This window comes from Henckelia pumila, chromosome 3, assembly GCF_033568475.1.
Source record: "Henckelia pumila isolate YLH828 chromosome 3, ASM3356847v2, whole genome shotgun sequence".
Taxonomy (NCBI): Eukaryota; Viridiplantae; Streptophyta; class Magnoliopsida; order Lamiales; family Gesneriaceae; genus Henckelia; species Henckelia pumila.
This window is the reverse complement of record NC_133122.1, coordinates 109,620,659-109,645,056: the sequence shown is the minus strand read 5'-3', so window position 1 is coordinate 109,645,056 and position 24,398 is coordinate 109,620,659. Positions and strand designations below refer to the sequence as shown.

The 24,398-nt window shown below is 41.9% G+C and overlaps 2 protein-coding genes across 2 annotated transcripts; both read right to left on the bottom strand.

Annotated features, from left to right (window-relative positions):
- Positions 1–6,546: 6,546 nt before the first annotated feature.
- On the bottom strand, positions 6,547–7,206 carry LOC140889298 (uncharacterized). Its single transcript, XM_073297016.1, has one exon. It carries the CDS (start codon positions 7,204–7,206, stop codon positions 6,547–6,549), a length of 660 nt encoding a protein of 219 aa, XP_073153117.1.
- Positions 7,207–7,308: 102 nt separating this feature from the next.
- LOC140889297 (uncharacterized) lies at positions 7,309–9,341 on the bottom strand. Its single transcript, XM_073297015.1, has 5 exons — positions 9,134–9,341; positions 8,834–8,892; positions 8,379–8,642; positions 7,829–8,057; positions 7,309–7,703 (listed from the first exon to the last, which is right to left on the bottom strand). The coding sequence occupies exons 1-5, from the start codon at positions 9,339–9,341 to the stop codon at positions 7,309–7,311; spliced, it is 1,155 nt and encodes a 384-aa protein (XP_073153116.1).
- Between the last annotated feature and the right edge of the window lie 15,057 nt (positions 9,342–24,398).

Sequence of the window (24,398 nt, the reverse complement as noted above, 5' to 3'; positions counted from 1 at the left end):
TGATTTGGGACCGGATATGCTTAGAGACATGACAGAGAAAGTTAAGATCATTCAGACTAGAATGAAGTCAGCTTAGGATAGACAGGCAAATTATGTGAATATCAGACGCACACCTCTGAGTTTCGATCAGGGAGACCGAGTATTCTTGAAAATTTCTCCTTTCAGAGGAACTGTTAGATTTGGGAAGAGAGGGAAGTTAGCTCCGAGATTCATCGGACGGTATGAGATTCTCAAGAAATTAGGCGACCTCGCCTACATACTTGCACTTCCTCCGTCTCTATCTGATATTCACGACATTTTTCACGTCTCTATGTTGCGGAAGTATCATCCAGATCCTTCTCATATTCTTCAGCCTGACGAAGCCGAGCTTGATGAGACTCTGAACTACTTTGAGCGACCGATTTAGATCATTGACCGGAAGGAGAAGCAGCTCAGAACCAAGTTGATTCTTTTCGTGAAAGTGCAGTGAGCCGTCACGGAGTCGAGGAAGCGACTTGGGAGACAGAATCCGACATGAGACAACGTTTTCCTAAGTTATTCGGATGACGTGAGTTCTTCTTACAGTCTTTTATTCTTTATTCTATCTTATGAGTTGTGATTTTTATTGATTTCGAGGACGAAATCTCTTCTTAGAGGGGGAGAATTGTAACGCCTCAAATTTATCTTAATTGAGTTTATTTTAGATAATCGGAGATTACAGAGTTCAAGAGCCAACTTGATTTTGATCAGGGTCTATTTTGTAATTTTTGGATTTTTCAGGGACTAAAACACAAATATGGAGTTTTATATATTATCTTGACTTGGTTAACTTGTCTCACTTTACCATCTTCTTCCCTTAGCCGTGTTCCTCCGTTGTAGATGCTTCCAAGTTCTCCCAAGCTTTGTGATTTCGGTTTCTGCTCGATCCGTCCATTAGAATTTATTTCTGAAGACAGATTAGCGATCACAGCAGCGAGAGCTTCGTTCTATCATAAGTATTTATCCGATCAGTTGTACTTATATTTTGGATGTTTTTAGAATCGATTGAGTTTCGGTTATGTTGTTCATGAACGAGTTCTTAACGTTTATTATCAGTCGGTTTTGAAATAGAGCGTCGTTCAAAATTGTTATGATTTTTGGAAGCCTAATTCAAAAATGGAGATTTTGAGATGTGTTGGATTTGAGTTGTTCTTGATGTTTTAGCATTGAATTGAGTTGTTTGCAATGCTGTATTGCTGTCTGTGTTTCTGATTTGATCAGTTTATAGTCGTTATGCCGCCGGTTTGAATTTAGGATTTTTGAACCGTTTGAGTTGTTGAACTTTGGCTATTGAGTTTGTTCGTAGTTGTTGATCATATTTTGCCTCCATACAGATTTGTTTGGAGTTTTTCGAGCACAGAGTTAGCCGAAGTCGATCGTCGAAGAGTTGAACAAAGAGCGGTAAAGAGTTTACCTTGAGCGTTCGTTGTTGTTAGGTTGTATAGTTTTTGATATAACCTTTTATTTTAGCTTATCCAGAGTTAGAGCTATTTGTATCGAAAGGTACAAGCTGCCATTGTTTTAGCGGGATAGCACACTCTAGACAGTTGGTTCTTGAGTTTCCCTTAAATCACATACTTGCATCAATACTTGTTCTAGAATGTGGGACTTGTATTTTGTTGTTTGAGCTTAAGTTATATGGCTTAATGCTTTATGTTTTTCTTATGCATTCATCTTCAGCCAAACCTTTGATTTCAATGGGAAGAACGACCCTTTCTGTTTAGACATTTTGGGGGCTATACTGCGAGTGGCCTGGGTTGTAGAAGTTCACCTAGCGTCAGCATACTCCTTATAGTCGCACCAAAATCTAGGGGATTGGGATACGTGGCACCACCTCGATTGGGAGAGTCGGTGAGTTGTTATGTGATCTCATCCTCGGGATCCCAAAAGCATAGAAGCAATCCCTTGTTTATCAGAGTTGATATCCCGATTTTAAAGACATGCATATCATTCGTATTAACTCGATTATGTTGTCTTGAAAGCATGTTGTTGCTATATTACTCGTATTGAATGTTATGTTGTTTTTACTGGGAATATCTTTCTCACCGAAGCTATCCGGCTGTTGCTTTATTTTGTATGTGTACTTGGCAATAGGTGGGGCAGGAACGAGTCAGAGAATACCTGGTTAACATCAAGAGTGAGAGATAGAAGTGGGACTCAGTTTAGAAGTCGAATCAGCATGTCAATCTAGTTTATGTTGGAAAATGTTTAGTACTCGAACTTCTTATTATCTGTTGTATCGTTTATGCGAGTATTGAGGTTTGTATGCTATTGTTGAATGTATTTTATACTCTTTGCGATGCATTGTATGAATTTTTGAATTTGATTTGGTATGCTTAACTTTTGGAAATTCTTATTCAGAGCTGGTCGCTCGATCGGTTAAAATGTTTCAGCCTATTCTCTGTTTATAATTTTTTTTTTACTTTTATTGCTTTTAATCTTGAATCTTGTATGCTTATTTATTGTTTAATCCGAGATTAGATGTTTAGAACCGAGGTCTCACACAAGCAAACAATTGGCTAGATCATTCACAAGACAAATATAAATCTGAAAATAAATAAAATAAAATCAATTTGAAAAATCTCAAATAAACATCCAAGTTTTCAACATAAATTTGTCCGGCCCAATCACGTAGCCTTGATCGAAAAGAAAGAACTACTCAAAGTCTAACATGATTCACAATCAAAGTTTTCAATCCAAAACATAAACTAAAAATCAAAAATAAAATAAAGAAGAAGAGTAGAATGGAAGATGATGTTCGTAGACGCCTCTTGCCTTCAAAACCCCTCTTTCTAACCCTAATCTGATGAATAAATTGGTATTTAAGTGTCCAAGAATCCCCAAAAGATAGCATCCTTCACAAGCAAGAATTTCCAAATTTAAAAACTCTGCCCGTGAGGTTTGCTCGAGCGAGCACAAAGTGCGCTCGAGCGAGCGCAGCTCTGTTTCGTTAATTTTATTTTCCCGTTTTTCTCGCTCAAGCGGCAACAAGGTGTGCTCGAGCGAGCAACACTCTGCCTCGAGAATCTTCCTTCTCTCGCTCGAGCGAGCACAATGTTCGCTCGAGCGAGTGTACTTCTGAAAATATTTCCTTTTCTCTCGGCCTCGCTCGAGCGAGCAGAACATGCGCTCGAGCGTGTAAAACTGTCCAAAACTTCAGTTTTCCTTGAATTATCGTACAAAATAAACTAGGAGAAGTATTATGTAAAAAATATGCATGAAATATGCTAAAACTAAATAAAACAACAACAAAAACATATGAATGCAAGACAAACAATAACAAAAATATGCATATAAAACACACTTATCACAGCTGCAAGATCTTCTTGAAAAGGGCTACATTCGACCGAGTGTTTCGCCATGGGGAGCCCCAGTCTTATTTGTCAAGAAGAAGGATGGGTCGATGCGTCTTTGTATAGACTAGCGACAGCTGAACCCGGTGACGGTGAAGAATAAATATCCTCTTCCGCGGATAGATGATCTGTTTGATCAATTGCAGGGTACTTCCGTTTACTCGAAGATTGATCTGCGGTCGAGATATCACTAGTTGCGGGTTAGAGAGGAGGATATCTCTAAGGCAACATTTCGCACACGGTATGGTCACTATGAGTTATTGGTGATGCCGTTTGGATTGACGAATGCTCCAGCTGTCTTTATGGATTTTATGAACAGGGTTTTTTGCGACTTTTTGGATACATTCGTGGTAGTGTTCATCGATGATATCCTGGTATATTCTTGCGGTACGAACGAGAACGCTTTCCATCTCCATACTATATTGCAGATACTTAGAGAGAGACATTTATATGATAAGTTGAGTAAGTGTGACTTCTGGATTGACCGATTTGTTTTTATTGGTATGTAATTTCACGAGACGGTGTTTCCGTTGATCCTAGAAAGACGGAATCCATACTGAACTGGTCGCGTCTGACAACAATATCAGAGATTCGCAGTTTTTTTAGGATGGCAGGCTACTACCGAAGATTTGTGGAGAATTTTTATCATATTGCTAAGCCTTTGACGCAATTGACGAAGAAAGATGTGCCTTTCATTTGGACGTCGGAGTGCGAGGAGATTTTTCATGAGTTAAGTCACCGTCTGACTACTGCTCCAGTTTTGGCTCTACCATCTTGATCAGGTGGTTATGTGGTCCACACCGACGCTTCTCTCCAGGGTTTGGGATGTGTGTTGTCACAGAGAGGTCATGTGATTGCTATGCCTCTATACAATTAAAGACTCACGAGGAGAACTATCCCGTACATGATTTGGAGCATGCAGCCATTGTCTTTGCTCTTAAGATATGGCGTCATTACCTATACGGTGAGAGGTTTGAGATCTTCACTGACCACAAGAGTCTGAAGTATTTGTTCATTCATGCTGAGTTGAACATGAGGCAGCGATGCTGGATGGATCTATTGAAGGATTACGATTGCGAGATTAAATATCATCCAGGTTCTTCGAATCCAGTTGCGGATGCTCTTAGCCACATGATTTATGTGAGTTCCCTTCGTACCAGCTCAGTTTCACGAGTGGTAGAGGAGTATTGTTCCTTGTGGTATACTTTCCGTCATAAGAAGGAACAACAAGGACTGCGTGTTTCATCTTTACTTTCTGAAGCAACTTTTTATACACGTATACATGAGTCTCAGGCCGTTGACCCAAAGATGCAGAAGTTAGGTCGATTGACTCAGGATGGAAATACTTTAGGTTTTCATTTTCAGAATGATGGTCTGTTGTGCCTTTTCGGACGTATGGTGGTTCCTGATGATTCCACACTGAGAGAGGAGATTCTGACAAAGGCTCACAGTAGTAAATTCTCTGTTCATCCAGGCAGTATGAAAATGTACAAGGATCTACGTACAAGGTTTTGGTAGAAAGGAATGAAGCACAACGTTTATCAGTTCATGTCTCGATGCCTTGAATATTAGCAGGTCAAGGCAGAATTCCGACGACCTGAAGGATTGCTCCAGAGTTTAGAGATTCGTGAGTGGAAGTGGGAGCATGTGATGATGGATTTTGTGTAGCTACCCTACCCGAATCTACTACCAAATCAGAGTAATTAAGCGCATGCAATAATATTAAAAGCTTGAATAGCGGATAACTCAAAATACAAAAAATTTGATCAACAGAATACAACCGACGAAAACAAAGTTTATAATACTTATACAATCAAATCGAATGTTCATAGGGTCACAACCCTACAACTAAAATCCCTGCTGCCACCAAAACCGGCCTCACTGCTGGTGTGAACCTCCTGGACCGTCGAGCCTCAAACCTGCCCCGCCACAAGGTATCCCAAGAACACCAAATGCAGGGGCGTGAGCGACAACGCTCAATACGAAAGCAATGATATATAAATAAATATGCAGCAAATAAATGACTTTAAAATCCTGGGTAAAACAGTCTTCTCAGGGCGCCACCGAATATACAACACCTTTCCAGAGAGCGACTCCGCGGGGGTACTCGTATATTCATCTTATCAACTATAGCATCTACTCCACCGTCGTGGTCGCTCCTAGTGATAGCAAAACCAGGGGCTGAGCCTCCCCAAAACCTGACCCGAATCCAAAAAATGGCACAAGGCTCACATGGAAACTGACAATACCTAACTCGAGTCCATGATGAGTTACAAGCTCCCTATGGAAGCTGTCAATGACTCACATCTCACAAGATGCAGTCCAGCATAAAACATTCTTGTGCTAAAGAAGCAAATCATGAAAAACATATAGCACATACTCGTGCAACATATAAGCATATATATCATGCCGGCTATCTCGGTCAGTACTTACGTACCTCTAATCTTGCGGGTCAAACCTAGAACACCGGTCTATATCCCACGTCAACAAGTCTGCTCTACTGCGACTACAATGCAAAATACCCATGCATCATTATTTAAGTTCTAAAAGCCTTAACTAAGCTATTCCATACTCCTAAATATTTTTAGGAAGCCACAACTATACCTTCATCCGTCGTCAGCCCTTTGTTGTCCCTTGCCTCAAAACTAGGCCACAGCTCCGCTATGACGTCTGAATCACTCTGCTACTTCTGGATTGCCAATAGGATGATTTCCTATATCTAAGCTAGAAGGATAAAGAAATTAGAGAAGTAAGGAACTCGGTGCACTTGAAAATGAACCTCTATTTATAGACGGAGTTCGAACCGTTTGTTCCTCAATAGGAGCGTCCGAACAAGATCGGAGCATCTGATCCAGACATCGGACCGTCCGATGTCCCATCCACACGTAAGCCATGATGTCACCTTGTTGACATAGAGGATGAGTAAGCCCTGGCCCTGATCGGACCGTCTGATGCTGCCGACGGAACGTCCGATCACGATCGGAGCCTCCGATCTCCTCTTCGGAGCGTCCGATCTGCTGTGGCCCAATTTGATTATTTTCGTTAATTATTGCCCTTAATTACCTTAATTGGGTACGGGTTACTACATTCTCCCCCATTAAAGAAATTTCGTCCTCAAAATTTAAGTCTAGAGGAAAACACGAAAAGTCAAACAAAATTTCTTTACCACTGAAGATTACAAAATACAAATCTTGATTACAAAGAAAAGTACAAAACATAAAAACAACTCTGGATTCTCAACTCGCATCCGGCTCTCTAGCTCCCAAGTTTCTTCTTCAGTTCCCCTATGCTGCCATTGCACCATCACTAGAGGTATGCGCTTCTTGCGAAGAACCTTGTCCTTTCTATCAAGAATCCTAAGAGGTTTTTCCACATAGGACTGGTCCTGATCCAATTGCACCTCAGTTGGATGAAAGATGTGCAAGTCATCTGCCACGTACTGCCTCATCAAGGACACGTGAAACATAACATGGATACTGGAAAGATACGGTGGCAAAGCTAGATGATAAGCCACGTCTCCAACCTTCTCGAGTCTCTTGAACGGACCAATAAATCTTGGCAACAACTTTCCTTTGAGTCCAAATCTCATCACCTTCCGGAACGGTGACACTCGAAGAAGCACGTTCTCTCCTACCTCAAAATGTAGAGGTCTGCGATGAGTGTTAGCATAGCTAGCCTGTCGATATTGGGCTGCCTTAATCCTCTTACGGATCAATTCCACTGTATCGGTCATCTGATGGATCATATGTGGACTTTCAACTTGACGCTCTCCAACTTCATCCAAAAACAAAGGCGTACGACAACGGCGTCCATGTAAAGCCTCGAATGGTGCCATGCCAATGCTGCGATGGTAACTGTTATTATAAGAAAACTCCACCAATTCCAAATGGTCATGCCACGCTGGTCCAAAATCCATCATTGTTGCTCGAAGCATGTCCTAGAGAGTAAGAATAGTCCTCTCACTCTGCCCGTCGGTCTCCGGGTGATAAGCTGTACTCAGACTCAGAGTAGTGCCAAGAGCTCTGTGAAAGCTACCCCAAAACCTAGAGGTAAACCTCAGATCTCTGTCGCTGACAATGCTCAATGGAATACCATGCAGACGAACAACCTCTTGCACGTATAGACGTGAAATTCGATCGAAAGTAAAGTCCCTATTGTAAGGCCAAAAATGCGCGGACTTCAACAGTCGAACAACAACAACCCATATGGTATCACAATTCCTGGAAGACATCAGCAATTGGATGACAAAATCCATCGTCACATGATCCCACTTCCACTCAGTGATATTTAAACTCTGAAGCAATCCACCGGTCGTCGAAATTCTGCTTTGACCTGCTGACACACAAGGCACCGAGATATGAACTGATAAAAACTGCGCTTCATCCCTTTCCACCAGAACCTCGTACGTAGATCCTTGTACATTTTAATATTTCCTGGATGTACAGAAAATCTACTACGGTGAGTCTGAGACAGAATATCCTCTGTCAATGTGGAATCATCAGGAACTACCACACATTCAAAAAGACACAACAAACCATCATTCTTCAAATAAAACCCAGAAATATTTCCATCCTGAGCCAATCGGGCTAACTTCTGCATCTTCAGATCAATGGCCTGCGACTCACGTATACGAGTATACAAGGCTGGTTTGGCAAGAACTGAAGAAACGTGAACTCCCTGCTGTTCCTTATTGTGTCAAAAAGTTAACCCCAAGTAACAAGACTCCTCTACCACTCCCGCAACCGAGTTGGTGCGAAGATAACTCACATACACCATGCGGCTAAGAGCATCCACGACTGAATTAGAAATGCCCGGATGGTACTTGATCTCACAATCATAATCCTTCAACAGATCCATCCATCTTCGCTGCCTCATGTTCAACTCGGCCTGAGTGAACAAATATTTCAAGCTCTTATGGTCAGTGAAGATCTCGAACCTCTCACCGTACAAATAATGACGCCATATCTTAAGAGCAAAGACAATGACTGCAAGCTCTAAATCGTGTACGGGATAGTTCTCCTCATGAGTCTTCAATTGCCTAGAGGCATAGGATATAACATGACCTCTCTGCGATAACACACATCCCAAACCCTGGAGATAAGCATCGGTGTGAACTACCAAACCACCTAATCCAGATGGTAGAGCCAACACCGGAGCTGTATTAAAACGGCGTCGCAACTCGTGAAAACTCTCCTCGCACTCTGACGTCCAAATGAAAGGTATATCCTTCCTCATCTGCTGCGTCAAAGGCTTAGCAATCTGAGAAAAGTTCTACAAAGAATCTTCGGTAGTAGCCGGCCATCCCAAGAAAACTACGAATCTCTGAAACTGTCGTCGGACATGACAAGTTCAAAATGGCTTCCGTCTTACTAGGATCAACGGAAACTCCGTCTCATTAAATCACATGACCAAGGAAAACAACTCAGTCAATCTAGAAATCACACTTGCTTAACTTCACATACAATTGCCTCTCTCTCAGTATCTGAATACTGTACGGAGATGGAAAATGTGCTCTTCAACACTGCGAGAATACACTAGGATATTGTCGATGAATACCACCACGAACTTATCCAGAAAGCCACAGAACACTCTGTTCATCAAATCCATGAAGACAGCTGGAGCATTCGTCAAACCAAACGACATCACTAAGAACTCGTAGTGACCATACCGTGTGCAAAAGGCTGTCTTAGAGATATCCTCCTCTCTAACCCTCAACTGGTGATATCCCGATCGCAAATAGATCTTCGAATAAACGGAAGTACCCTTCAACTGATCAAACAGATCATCTATCCACGGAAGAGGATACTTATTCATCACCGTTTCTTGGTTAAGTTGTAGATAGTCTATGCAAAGACGAATCGATCCATCTTTCTTCTTAACAAATAAAACTTGGGCTCCCCTTGGCAAAACACTCGGCAGTATGTAGCCCTTATCAAGATGATCTTGAAGTTGATTCTGCAACTCTCGCATCTATGAAGGTGTTAATCGGTACAGAGCTTTGGAAATCGGTGTTGTCCCTGGCATTAACTCAATGCCAAACTCGATTTCCCTCACTGGTGATAAACTTGGAATCTCCTCCGAAAACACATCGGGAAACTCACGGACTATGGGTATCTCCTGGATGTCTGGTCCCTCCAAAGATGCATCGATGCAATAGATAAGGTAGCCTTCCCCGCCAGACTCTAAAGCATGCCAGGCTTTCAGAGCAAAAACCACTGGCATCGGAGGTCGCACTACCTCACCATAGAAATACCATGCCTCGCCATCTTCAGGACTAAACTTAACAAACCGCTAATAGAAATCCACTATAGCTCTATAAGTAGTTAGGAGATCAATCCCAATAATACAGTCTAAATATTCCATGGCTAAAACCATCAGTTTAGCACTCATCTGATGCCCCTCAAAATCGAAAATGCAAACCACAACTAGACGTTTGGCCAAGACCTCTTGACCCATCGGAGTCGATACTATTAGCAACACGTCTAAAGGAATAAACGATAATCTATACTTCTTATCATAACGTGCTGAGACAAATGAGTGTGATGCACCAGTGTCAATCAAGACATAAGCAGAAATACCACACAAACTACAGGTACCTGCAATCATCCGGTCACTGTCTGCCTCCGCCTGCTCCTGGTTCAGTGCAAATACCTGCCCCTGAACACGTGGCCGTAAGGAAGAATGACATCGAGAAGAAGTCTATCGCAATGACGGCTGCGACTGTTGGCGCTGCTGCTGAGAGTGTTGCTGCTGCTGCACAGATTCTTGAGTGCTTATGGATCCACTCGCCGCTCCCATCAGTGTAGGGCAATCCCTCTTCATGTGGCCCTCCTGTCCGCACTGAAAACATGCACAGGTCACTCGAGGACACTGTCCGGCAAGATGTCTTTGCCTGCACTGCCTCCTTTCTTCTTGAAAGACTAGCCTTTCTGCCCCAAAGAGCTAGTCGGTCTGGAAGAGGAAGAACCCATGGACCTCTTCCTCCGAATTCTGTCATCTGCCTGGTGACAACGGCTCACCAAGTCCTCATAAGTTAGATCACCACCCACAATAAGGAAAAAGTTCGATGAACTTCTGCTGGTACTCGTTGATAGTCATCGACCCCTACCGCAAACTCAACAACTCGCTAGACTTTGACTGTAGTAGGGCTGGAGGAAAATATAGCTTCTCGAAAGCCGCCCAAAACTCTGCCCAAGTAGCAACTCCTCTGGCTGCTATGACCGGTGTGGAAATGGTTCTCCACCATTTCCTGGAATTGCCTTCCAGTAGGAAACCTAGTGTCTCCATCTTCTGCTCCTCAGTACACTGATACTGTCAAAAGGAGTTTTCTAAGCGCTCAATCCAGTCCTCGGAAACTCCAGGTGTCTCGCCACCTACCAATGGCATCAGACTCATCTGAATGAATTGGTGCATACTGAAATGATCTCGATCCTCGCGGTTCCTGCACCGTTCCCACGTATAACCATCTCGATCGCACCATAAAGTTCGCCTCCACTGGCTTCAATCTTGTCGTAATCTGTCGTCTTTTAAATAACAAAGAGTATTTCAATCGGCTTTGCCTAATTCCCCAGTTGCAATGCGCTCTGATACCAATAAATGTAGCGACCCTATCCAGATCCACTACTAAATAAGAGTAATTAAGCGAATACAATAATATTAAAAGCATGAATAGCGGATAACTCAAAATACAACAAATATGATCGGAAAAATACAACCGACAAAAAAAAAGTTTATAACACTTATACAACCAAATAGAAAGTTCATAGGGTCCCAACCCTACCACTAAAATCCCTGCTGCCACCGACACCGGCCTCACTCCTAGTGCGAACATCTCAGACCGTCGAGCCTCAAACCTGCCCCGTCACAAGATATCCAAATAACAACAAACGTAGGGGCGTGAGAGACAACGCTCAATACGAAAGCAATGATATATAAACAAATATGCAGCAAATAAATGACTTTAAAATCTTGGGTAAAACAGTCAGCTCAGGGCGCCACCGAATATACAACACCTTTCCAGAGAGCGACTCCGCGGGGGTACTCGTATATTCACCCTATCAACTATAGCATATACTCCACCATCGTGGTCGCTCCTAGTGATAGCAAAACCAGGGGCTGAGCCTCCCCAAAACTTGACCCAAATCCAAAATAGTACACAAGGCTCACATGGAAAGTGACAATACTTGACTCGAGTACATGATGAGTTACAAGCTCCCTATGGAAGCTGTCAATGACTCACATCTCACAAGATGCAGTCCAGCATAAAACATGCATGTGCTAAAGCAGTAAATCATGGAAAACATATAGCACATACTCATGCAACATATAAGCATATATATCAAGCCATCTATCTCGGTCACTACTTACGTACTTCTAATCCTGTGGGTCAAACCTAGCACACCGGTATATATCCCACGTCAAAAAGTTCGCTCTATTGCGACTACAATGTAAGAGTGGGTGCCCAGTGAGCCAACTGTGTGGCTATGGGCTTTGATGACTCTTTGTATAAACAATCTTTTGTTTAATATTATTTACACTTTTATGGCAATGACTTTATATTACTTCATATTGTTATATTGTGATATACTATTGTTGTTTTGATAAAGACCTTGAATATACTATAGTGTATGTAAGATGTGGTAGAACATGGGGATGTCTATCATGAAATACATCTTATAGTCACTGTATATTCTAAAACCGTTCCTAGTCGATTGAGCCGTCCGATAATAAGGATAAGGATCGCTCGAGTTTGAGACTAGCATTTGCGATGCGGAGTACCACGTTTCATTGGTAGGGAACATGGAGATGTTCGAAGCATGCAAATGGATATTCATAGGATGAATAATCGAACTACCCTATCCGGACTTTCCAAGTGGTTATCACTTATCGAGTGGATAAAGTCCGCGGTTTTGGTTGTACACCATTAGTCCTTACGACTTGAAACATCATGGAGACTCTATATGCTAGTGCTGTGCTTTGACTCGTTTACCGACTCTATGGGGGTCATCAGGTGTCGAGATTGGGTACAGTTACGACACATATAGGAGTCAATGCATTGTTGTCAAGGATTCACCACATACTTGCGAGTGTGGATATCCTATGCGATCTGAGGAGATATTAGTGTGACAAATCTCTGGCCAGAGTACTTGATGTGATTTAAGAAATGGTTTCTTAGTAGCACATGCGATGTCACTAATTTGATCTTCAAGATGTATTGCATAGTTATCGAATCTTGAGCGACTCTCGATATACCAATGGTTGTTGATTCGATCGGGATATATGGATGAAGGGACCGTACTGTACGCTAACCAAAATCTACTGGTTCTTGTAGGCACTATCAGTGATACCTAGGGAATCATGGGGCGATGTTGCTAGGCGCTTTACCATGATTCGTTGGGCAAGTCGGAAAGTGTTGTTCCGAGTCACAAGGAGTTGTGAGCCCACGGCTAGCTGTATCCCTGAACCATTGAGGGTCACACAGTGTAATGGAGTTTTAATCCCCGTTGAGATAGTTAAATTTAAAGAGTTAAATTTAATGAACTAAGGAGTTGGACTTCTTAAATAAGAGTAGGGAGTAGGGTTTCCTAAAATGACATAGGGATGGACATTTTTGGAAACCACTGAATTCGGATTCAGGAAAATTTATTTTGACTTTAAAATGTGCAGAAATGGTTTCTGTGCACATTGGTGAAATCAGTTCATCAATCGGAGTCACGATGAATTTTATATTAATTTCTGAACGAGCGGGCTTTGCTTGTCGGGCCCCAGCTTATGACTAATGGGCCCTAAGGTGTTAGTGGCCTGCATTATAAATAAGTTATTGCAGTACAGAAATTACACACAACAGCTCATAATTTTTGAGAAGCAAAAATCGAACCCTAGCCTCTCAAAAGTTTCGGCCGTCCCCTCCCTGTCCTCTGCCCGAGAAAATTCCGGTCTGTGATTTTGAATCGCGGTCAGGAATAACGAATCAGATTCGTGTAATCTCTTCGCAGAAAACTTCTGATAGATTTTCTAGTGCAATCTATCAGAGGGATTAAACCTCTGTTCGTGGACCTGATTGAAGGAGTTCATCGGTTCCAGGGAGAGACAACAAGAGCAGATAAAATCTGTTGGTGTCCATTAATCTCGTTGCGAGATTTAAGGTAAAATTTAATTAATTGTTATTTGAATTTTACACACACAATAATTTAATCGTTGAATGGTTGATACCCACACCATGGAATTGTTCCATGATAAAAATTTTAAACTTCCGCTGCACCGGGTATCAATCGTGATTGATCTGACCGCCAGTTTTTCCAACAGTGGTATCAGAGCCAGGTTGCTCAGATCAAACGATTAAATTAATCAATTGTACAAAATTTTTGAGTCTCGGTTTTTGAAACAAAATAAATATTTTTAAAAAAAAAAAAAAAATATTTTTTTTCGGGGCAAAACCCGGGCAGCGATTGGATCGCTGCCCGGTGGGGCAGCAATTGTTGCTGCCCCGGGCGGCGCACGGCGCCGCCCAAAGGGGGCGCACGGCGCCGCCCAAGGCGGCGACCGTCGCCGCCCAGGGCAGCGCACGGCGCCGCCCAGCGCAGCGCTGGGCGCTGCGCAGGGCAGCGCTCGGCGCTGCCCAGGGGCGGCGCTCGGCGCCGCCCAGGGCAGCGCACGGCGCCGCCCAGGGGCGGCGCCAGGCGCTGCCCTAAGGGGGCCGCCGGGCTGCCCCCGGCCCGCGCCCCGGGTGCGGGCCGGCCCGGGAGTGTCCCGTGCGGCCCGCGGGAAAAATTATATTTTTATTTAAAAATTAATTTTAATATTTAAAATTTTAATTTTGGTCCGGTCAAAAATTGTTTTTGATTGGTTCACGAGATTTCGGATCGAATTGTTCGAGTCCGTAAATTTTAAAATTGATTTTGGATAAATTTGAATTTTTGGAAAATTTTAATATTTTATCCGTAAATTGAATTTTGAAATCAATTATTTTGGTACAATTGATGATAAGATATGATCTTATGATATATTAAGTAAAATATGATTTTATTTGTAAAATTGGATTTTATAGATAAAATATGATTTTATTTGATATAGAGATAAAATATGATTTTATATGTGAAATGAGATTTTATATATAAAATATGATTTTATCTTGTTTAAATTTGAATTGCCACAGCATGTTATCCAATAAATTAATTTTGAATTAAATGTTATTGGATAAGGATGATCGATTGCCATGACCAATTTTGTAGGTGTATGTTAGGAATTTACATTTTGTCTTTATTATTGTTGGTTTTATATGGGCCTGGTTTATGGCCCGATATGAATGTCATATGTAATAAAAGTGGGCTTGGTTTATAGCCCGTTCCCACCACCTAAAAATGTATCCCTACTTGTCATTGTTATTTATTGTAAATACATTAGATTGAGTGGGAGATCAAGATTTGAAGACGGTGGGCCCAGCAGACAATAAAGACTGAAGAAATGTAAATTGGAAGCACATGTAATAGGATTGCATTGCATACTGCATATCACCTAGGATTGGACTAAGACCCGTGATTGGCAACCACGGGTCAATTAGAAATGGAATCGATCATCCTATATAATATGTGATATTATGATTGTATGCATGTTTAGACATAAATTGCGTGAATCCGGCAATGCATGCAATAAATTAAATATGATGAGACAAATATTTTTATAAATAAAATCCCTCATTTTAAATATGATTTAAAATTTATATCAAGATAAATAAAGGAAATTTAAATATTGTTTAAATGTTCCTACCTTCCATCAACGGTCAATGTATGTGATGCTACCCGCGGATACGGTCCGGCTCATATTATTGGGGGGGCCCGTCCGTCGGAAAGCTGTACATTGGATCGACAAATGTTGTAAGTTGGGTGGAACTCCCATGGGATCGGCTCATATTATTGGGGGATCCACATGGCGACCGTCCATCACAACTTAATATTGATGGGTCATCTTGACATGTCACTTTAAACGGCGTCATATTATTGGGCCCTTATTGGACATGAGGTAAATACATGGGGGTTGCTTTGGAAGCAATTGGGCTCTACCTTTTGAGAATTATGGTTGGCTGATATTATTCGGGACCATAAGTTTGTCAATTGGACTCCATGTTCTCACTAAGGAAAAAGTTTCCCGTTTTCACTAGAGGGTGGTGAAATCGTTAAAATAGTGGGAGTGAGATTCATAAAATAAAATTCGCCAATTTTATGTCTTAGTAAATTATTTAAACAATCATCGATAATTGTCTGTTTTATCTCAGTAATCCACATGTTTCTGTTCTCCAACAAAACAAACTTATTGACGCAAACAATACAGAATGATTCCATAAGTTAAGATTGTCCTATGTTCGGGAAAAGATTTTCTAAGTGTTAGAAAAGGCTTCTCCGAAAACAGCCCCGGCTAATGTAACTGCCGAAAGGTTGGCCGAATTAGAGAAATGGTTGGACCATGATCTCAAGGCCAAATGTTACATGAAAAATTGGACAAGTCTAAACAAGTTTGCCATCACTGCAAGAAACCCGGTAATTGGAAACGTAACTGCAAGGAATACCCCAAGCAGTTGCAAACTGCAAAGGGTATGTTTTACATTGAAATAAATGTTTTTCTTAATACTACTTCTTGGGTATTGGATACCAGATGTAGATCTCATATTTGCAATGAGTTGCAAATGATAACAAGAAGTAATAGGATAAGGATGGGTGAGACCCAGTCAAGGCTCGGGAATGGTTCCAGAGTTAAATCCATAGCTATGGGAAATATTTATTTTTGCAGAACGGTTTTAAGTTACTTTTTATAGATGTTTTATTTGTTCCAGATTTAATTAAAACATTATTTCTGTTTCTATGCTAGATAGAGATGGTTATTCTTGCAATTTTGTGAATGGGATTTGCAATATTTACAAGAATGAATGTTTAATTGGAAATGGACAACTTGAAAACGATCTATACAACTTAAAACTAAAAGACGTTCCAGTGAATTATGTTGATAAACCGGCGACAACAAACAAAAGGAAAATCGATAGTCAAAACCCGGCAAACCTTTGGCATGCTAGGCTAGGTCATATTTCCTCAAGGAGGATGAACAAGCTAGTGGGAGAGGGCATGTTTGATATGTCTGATATTAATTCTCTACCTACTTGTGAATCCTGCCTAAAAGGAAAAATGACTAAATCTCCTTTTAAGGGGAAACCTGAGCGTAGTCAAAATCTGTTGGATTTGATCCATACAGATGTTTGTGGTCCATTTAGAGTAGGGACTCAACATGGCCACACCTACTTCATTACCTTTACTGATGATTATTCAAGGTATGGGTATTTATATTTAATGAAATATAAGTCTGAAGCATTTGAAAAGTTCAAAGAATTCAGGGCTGAAGTAGAAAACAAGCTAGGTAAAAGTATTAAAGCACTTCGATCGGATCGAGGTGGAGAATACTTGAGTACCGAGTTTTTGGACTATCTGAAAGAGAATGGGATTCTCTCTCAGTGGACTCCTCCTATGACACCACAGCTTAATGGTGTATCGGAGCGTCGTAATCGAACTTTGTTGGACATGGTTCGATCTATGATGAGCTTCACTGAGCTTCCACCTTCGTTTTGGGGCTATGCGCTTGAAACGGCGGTATTGTTGTTGAACAACGTCCACACTAAAGCAGTGGACAAAACACCATACGAGTTATGGAATGGCAAAGCTCCTAAGTATTCGTACTTGAGGATTTGGGGATGTCCTGCTTACGTGAAGCGGACAGTGGGAGATAAGTTGGATAGTCGATCCAGCTTATGTTATTTTGTAGGGTATCCGAAGAATTCAATCGGATATTATTTCTATTATCCTGCTGAAACAAAGGTGTTTGTTTCTAGGAATGCCACCTTCTTGGAGAAGGAGTTCTTATTGGATAAGAAAGGCGAGATGATGGAACTCGAAGAAGTTCGAGAAGAACCCGAAATACAAAATAACGATCCTACACCTCAGGAACCATTGCTGGACACGCCTGCACCTAGAAGATCCGAAAGGACTTCTAGACCTCCAGTTCGATATGGTCTTCTTCTTGAAGGGGATCAAGATGAACCCGACATTGGATGTGATCCAAGAAACTTCAAGGAAGCAATTTCTGATGCGGATTCGAATTTATGGCTTGAAGCTATGCAGTCAGAATTGGATTCGATGCATACAAACCAAGTTTGGTCTTTAGTAGATCCTCCCGATGGAATTGTTCCAATAGGGTGTAAATGGATCTACAAGAGAAAGCTTGGGCCTGATGGTAAGGTATTGACCTACAAGGCGCGATTGGTGGCGAAAGGTTATACTCAAAGGCAAGGAGTTGACTATGATGAAACCTTTTCACCAGTTGCAATGTTCAAGTCCATAAGAATCCTGATTGCCATAGCTGCATGGTATGACTATGAGATATGGCAAATGGATGTGAAGACTGCTTTTCTTAATGGAGACATTAAGGAAGAAATCTATATGAAGCAGCCTGAGGGGTTCACATCCATGGGAAGCGAGCATAAGGTATGCAAGCTTCAGAGATCAATTTATGGTCTAAAACAAGCATCAAGAAGTTGGAACCAGAAATTTGATGAAACAATAAAAGATTTTGGTTTCATCAAGAACCCGGAGGAACCTTGCGTGTACAAGAAAGTAGTTAAGGATGCGGTGACATTCTTAGTACTTTATGTTGATGACATCCTACTCATTGGGAATGATGTAGGGATGTTGCAGTCAACAAAGATATGGTTATCAGGTAGATTTTCGATGAAGGATTTGGGAGAGGCATCCTACATTCTTGGGATACAGATCTATAGAGATAGGTCTAAGAGAATGATAGGACTCACTCAATCAACCTACATCGATACCATATTGAAACGGTTTTCAATGGATGGGTCCAAAAGAGGACATCTACCCATGTGTCATGGAGTTTCTCTATCCAAGTCAATGTGTCCCAAGACTGATGAAGAGATAGAGAATATGACACATGTACCATATGCGTCAGCTATAGGTAGTATCATGTATGGGATGATATCTACCAGACCGGATGTAGCATTTGCTCTGAGTGTCACGAGCAGATATCAGTCTAATCCTGGTCAAATGCATTGGAAAGCCGTGAAGGACATTCTTAAGTACTTGCGAAGGACTAAGAATATGTTCATGGTTTATGGAGGACGAGAACTCAAATTGGAAGGCTATACCGACTCTAGCTTCCAAAGTGATGTGGATGACTCGAAGTCAACCTCTGGATTTGTGTTCATGCTCAATGGCGGTGCTGTCTCTTGGAAGAGTTCCAAGCAGGACACCACAGCGGATTCCACCACTGAGGCTGAATACATTGCAGCATCAGCTGCTGCTAAAGAGGCCGTTTGGATGAGGAAGTTCGTCCAAGAGTTGGGCGTCATTCCTGAATTTGTTGGTCCAGTCCCGGTGTACTGTGACAACACGGGTGCCGTTGCTCAAGCAAAGGAACCAAGGTCTCATCAAAGATCCAAAACCGTACTGAGGAAATACCACATAATCCGGGAGATTGTGGAAAGAGGAGACATCATTGTCGAACGAGTGGCCTCTGCAGACAATATCGCTGAACCGCTTACTAAGCCTTTGCCAGGACCATTGTTTGACAAACATCGCGAAGCAATGGGTCTACGTAGTATGACTAGTTGGCTATAGGGCAAGTGGGAGATTGTAAGAGTGGGTGCCCAGTGAGCCAACTGTGTGGCTATGGGCTTTGATGACTCTTTGTATAAACAATCTTTTGTTTAATATTATTTACACTTTTATGGCAATGACTTTATATTACTTCATATTGTTATATTGTGATATACTATTGTTGTTTTGATAAAGACCTTGAATATACTATAGTGTATGTAAGATGTGGTAGAACATGGGGATGTCTATCATGAAATACATCTTATAGTCACTGTATATTCTAAAACCGTTCCTAGTCGATTGAGCCGTCCGATAATAAGGATAAGGATCGCTCGAGTTTGAGACTAGCATTTGCGATGCGGAGTACCACGTTTCATTGGTAGGGAACATGGAGATGTTCGAAGCATGCAAATGGATATTCATAGGATGAATAATCGAACTACCCTATCCGGACTTTCCAAGTGGTTATCACTTATCGAGTGGATAAAGTCCGCGGTTTTGGTTGTACACCATTAGTCCTTACGACTTGAAACATCATGGAGACTCTATATGCTAGTGCTGTGCTTTGACTCGTTTACCGACTCTATGGGGGTCATCAGGTGTCGAGATTGGGTACAGTTACGACACATATAGGAGTCAATGCATTGTTGTCAAGGATTCACCACATACTTGCGAGTGTGGATATCCTATGCGATCTGAGGAGATATTAGTGTGACAAATCTCTGGCCAGAGTACTTGATGTGATTTAAGAAATGGTTTCTTAGTAGCACATGCGATGTCACTAATTTGATCTTCAAGATGTATTGCATAGTTATCGAATCTTGAGCGACTCTCGATATACCAATGGTTGTTGATTCGATCGGGATATATGGATGAAGGGACCGTACTGTACGCTAACCAAAATCTACTGGTTCTTGTAGGCACTATCAGTGATACCTAGGGAATCATGGGGCGATGTTGCTAGGCGCTTTACCATGATTCGTTGGGCAAGTCGGAAAGTGTTGTTCCGAGTCACAAGGAGTTGTGAGCCCACGGCTAGCTGTATCCCTGAACCATTGAGGGTCACACAGTGTAATGGAGTTTTAATCCCCGTTGAGATAGTTAAATTTAAAGAGTTAAATTTAATGAACTAAGGAGTTGGACTTCTTAAATAAGAGTAAGGGAGTAGGGTTTCCTAAAATGACATAGGGATGGACATTTTTGGAAACCACTGAATTCGGATTCAGGAAAATTTATTTTGACTTTAAAATGTGCAGAAATGGTTTCTGTGCACATTGGTGAAATTCATCAATCGGAGTCACGATGAATTTTATATTAATTTCTGAACGAGCGGGCTTTGCTTGTCGGGCCCCAGCTTATGACTAATGGGCCCTAAGGTGTTAGTGGCCTGCATTATAAATAAGTTATTGCAGTACAGAAATTACACACAACAGCTCATAATTTTTGAGAAGCAAAAATCGAACCCTAGCCTCTCAAAAGTTTCGGCCGTCCCCTCCCTGTCCTCTGCCCGAGAAAATTCCGGTCTGTGATTTTGAATCGCGGTCAGGAATAACGAATCAGATTCGTGTAATCTCTTCGCAGAAAACTTCTGATAGATTTTCTAGTGCAATCTATCAGAGGGATTAAACCTCTGTTCGTGGACCTGATTGAAGGAGTTCATCGGTTCCAGGGAGAGACAACAAGAGCAGATAAAATCTGTTGGTGTCCATTAATCTCGTTGCGAGATTTAAGGTAAAATTTAATTAATTGTTATTTGAATTTTACACACACAATAATTTAATCGTTGAATGGTTGATACCCACACCATGGAATTGTTCCATGATAAAAATTTTAAACTTCCGCTGCACCGGGTATCAATCGTGATTGATCTGACCGCCAGTTTTTCCAACATACAATGCAAAATACCCATGCATCATTATTTAAGCTCTAAAATCCTTAACTAAGCTATTCAATACTCCTAAATATTTTTAGGAAGCCACAGCTAAACCTGCGTCCGTCGTAAGCCCTTTGTTGTCCTTTGCCTCAAAACTAGGCCTCAGCTCCGCTACGACGCTTGGATCACTCCGCTACTTCCGGATTCCCAATAGGACGCCACAAATTTCCTAGATCTAAGCTAGAAGGCTAAATAAATGAGAGAAGAGAGGAACTCGGTGCGCTTCAAAATGAAGCTCGGCACCTCTATTTATAGACAGAGTTTGGACCGTTCGTTCCCCAATTGGAGCATCCGAACACGATCGGAGCATTCGATCCCGACATCGGACCGTCTAATGTCCCATCCACACGTAAGCCATTACGTCGCCTTGCTGACGTATATGATGACATAAGCCCTGGCCCTGATCGGACCGTCCGATGCTGCCGACGGAACATCCAATCACGATCAAAGCATCCGATCTGCTCTTGCCCAATTTTCTTATTTTCGTTAATTATTCCCCTTAATTACCTTAATTTGGTGTGGGTTACTACATTTTGTCACCTACTTGCCTAAGTCTTCCAGGAATTGCGATGCAATATGGGTTGCTGTGGATCGATTGTTGAAGTCCGAGCATTTTTTGTAGTATAATTGAGACTTTACTTTCGATCGGATGGCACGTCTGCATGTGAAAGATGTAGTTCGTCTGCATGGGATTCCGTTGAGCGTCGTCAGTGACCAAGATATGAGGTTTACCTCTAGGTTTTGGGGTAGCATCCAGCGAGCTCTCGGTACTACGTTGAGTTTTCATATGGCTTATCATCCGGAGACCGACAGACAAAGTGAGGGGACTATTCGTACACTCGAGGATATGCTCCAAGCAGCAGTGATGGATTTTGGACCAGCGTGGCATGACCACTTGGCATTGGTAGAGTGAAAAGACTGGACGTGAGTGACTATGCTCAATACGAAAGCACGGGTAAACATACAAACATGATGCATGCAAATGATAGGGTATCCATATCTGGGATAACTATATACAACTGCTCAGAATGGCGCCTAGGAAATGAGTGGTACAACCTGGGAATACAACCCTGCGTACACAGCTCATTCCTACCGGACGTGGACCGTGTCCTGCAGATGTCAGTGCCGGCTAACCCGTTGGTTGCGGGGCGCTCGACATCGACCGTCCTAAAAGGGTTGAGCGGCCCTACATGGCTCATATAAAAATATGTACATATACAATATGATATGCACATGCTGCATAATAATATGGCACACAATGAAACATATAAACATGAAAACCCGTTGGCTATCTCAGTCAGTACTTACGTACCTTTCTAAGGCAGTTCCTAGCAATCTCACTCTAGGTTCCAAGCCTATAATCAGCCCTACATTGCAAATACCCATGCATAATTCAATAAGCTCTTAAAGCCTTAACTAAGCTTTTACATACTCCTAAATAATTTAAGGAGCCCATAGATATACCTGCGTCCGTCCTAAGCCCAAATATGACAACTACCCAAACACTTGGGCATCTACTACTGCAGCTCCACAGCTAAGAGCATAGCTCCGCTACTCGGACATCGCTCCACTACTATGTCAGACACTGTATAAATATGCTAAAATATATTTCCCACTCAAACTCTAAAATATGAGTACCCAAAGCCATAAAATAGAGCCACACAGGCAAAGGATAGAAAGTTGGTGCGATTCAAAATGAGGACTCGGCACCTCCTTATATAAACGCAGATCGGAGCGTCCGATCCCGCATTTGGAGCGTCCGAACTTGATCAGATCCTCCGATCCCTACATTGGACCATTTGATCTGTGCCACGCGTCTATACCTTCGCATGCAACCATACACCTGTCCCGAACTCCGATCGGAGCCTCTGATCTACACCATCGGATCGTCCGAAGTCATCTCTGTGACGTCACCAATGATGTATTATTCCGATACAATTGGTCATGCACGTTCGGATCATCCGAACTTACTTTGGACCGTCTGAACTCTTTAGACCCTCTGATCCTTGGCTCCGTTCCCAGTTTGGATCCTCCAAACCTGCATCGGAAAGTCCGGACCCACGAAACTTTCCCGGTTATTTTTGATTGTTCTGGATCCATTTCCGTACTACGTTAATCCATTTAGAATTTCATTAATCATGTTTTACTAAATCTAAACATCATCATATGATTAATTACTCATTATTCGTTAATTTTGGATACGGGTCACTATATTCCCCACCCCCCCCCCCCCTTAAAAGATTTCGTCCTCAAAATCTAGAGTAAACCTCGAGAACGTACTAAAGTCGTTACTTGCGTGTCTGGTCAAATAACTTTCAACACACTCAGAATTTTGTCTAAATTCCTGCGAGATTCATTAACGCCGATTTACTCTCAGCATTCCTCAAACTCCTCAGTTCGTTTATGAAATGTGCTATACTACTATACGAAAATCAACTTCCTTGGCACTAATGTATCACAACACTGATACATCCTTTGTCCTCAAGGCGCATCTACTCGAGATCCTTCTGCCTAACTAACACTAGCAACCTCTGGGTACTGATCTTGTACCAGATGAGCACAACAAAAGAACGCAAAAATTTGCTTGCTCAAGATCACCATCCCCAAGGAAAATCTTATGCAGATGAAAACTCACGTCGAAACCTAACTGGTTTGCGACCTTCGTCAAACACTAACAGATCTAACCATCCAATGGTTCCCCAACTTCGCTCGGTGTGGAACAACCATAGCCAGGAAAATCTCTTCCTAACACTGCTCTTGACACAGCAAAACACAAATCTCTCCTCAAGAAAATTTGGCTGAAACAAAGATATACTTCAAGTAACTGTTTTCATAATTCCCCAACTGGTTATTGTTCAAATGCTCCCTGGAAGCAAAACCACTTTGCAAGCAATACTAGGAACATAGACTACCCAGTCTAGTACTAATCACAGTTTACGTTTATTAGTATAACCCAACACTATGAAATGAAGAAACTCTGATAAGTGCATTTTATGCACTTAATTTATATATGATTTGGCTTGGATTTTGAGATGTATCGAGTGGATATTATGTGTATTTGTTGTTATTTTTGTGAGTTGCAAGGATTTGGATAAAAGTAGCAAGAGGAAGTGGAAGGATGCATTATGAAGTATCAACTTCAGAAAATTACTGGGCATTATTGATAAATCAAAATCCGATCTTCACTGTTCATAATAGAGTTTAGTATGTTTTGAAGCTGCTGTAAACATTTTAGCTCAATCCGACGGTTAGTTTGGGAGATATGATTTTTTGAAAATTGTCGAGCATTGTAGATTTGGACATGCGAGAGCAGGGTGCGCCCGCGCCGCCTTTAGGCATGCCCACGCCGTCCCTGGACGTGAAAAGAAGTGTAAATTCGAGGCTCAGGCGAGCCCTTGCCACTCTATTCCATGCCCGCGCCGCTCTGTGCGAGAAATTGGCAGA

Excerpts from the sequence above, each read along its gene's own strand:
- LOC140889298 (XM_073297016.1), bottom strand. The coding sequence starts at position 7,206 with ATGGCACCATTCGAGGCTTTACATGGACGCCGTTGTCGTACGCCTTTG.
- LOC140889297 (XM_073297015.1), bottom strand. The coding sequence starts at position 9,341 with ATGCGAGAGTTGCAGAATCAACTTCAAGATCATCTTGATAAGGGCTAC. Across the intron at positions 8,643-8,833 it reads ATACTGAGAGAGAGGCAATT|AACTTTTCTCAGATTGCTAA; the intron begins GTATGTGAAGTT and ends GATTCTTTGTAG. Across the intron at positions 7,704-7,828 it reads TATTCTGTCTCAGACTCACC|GTCAAAGCAGAATTTCGACG; the intron begins GTAGTAGATTTT and ends GTGTGTCAGCAG.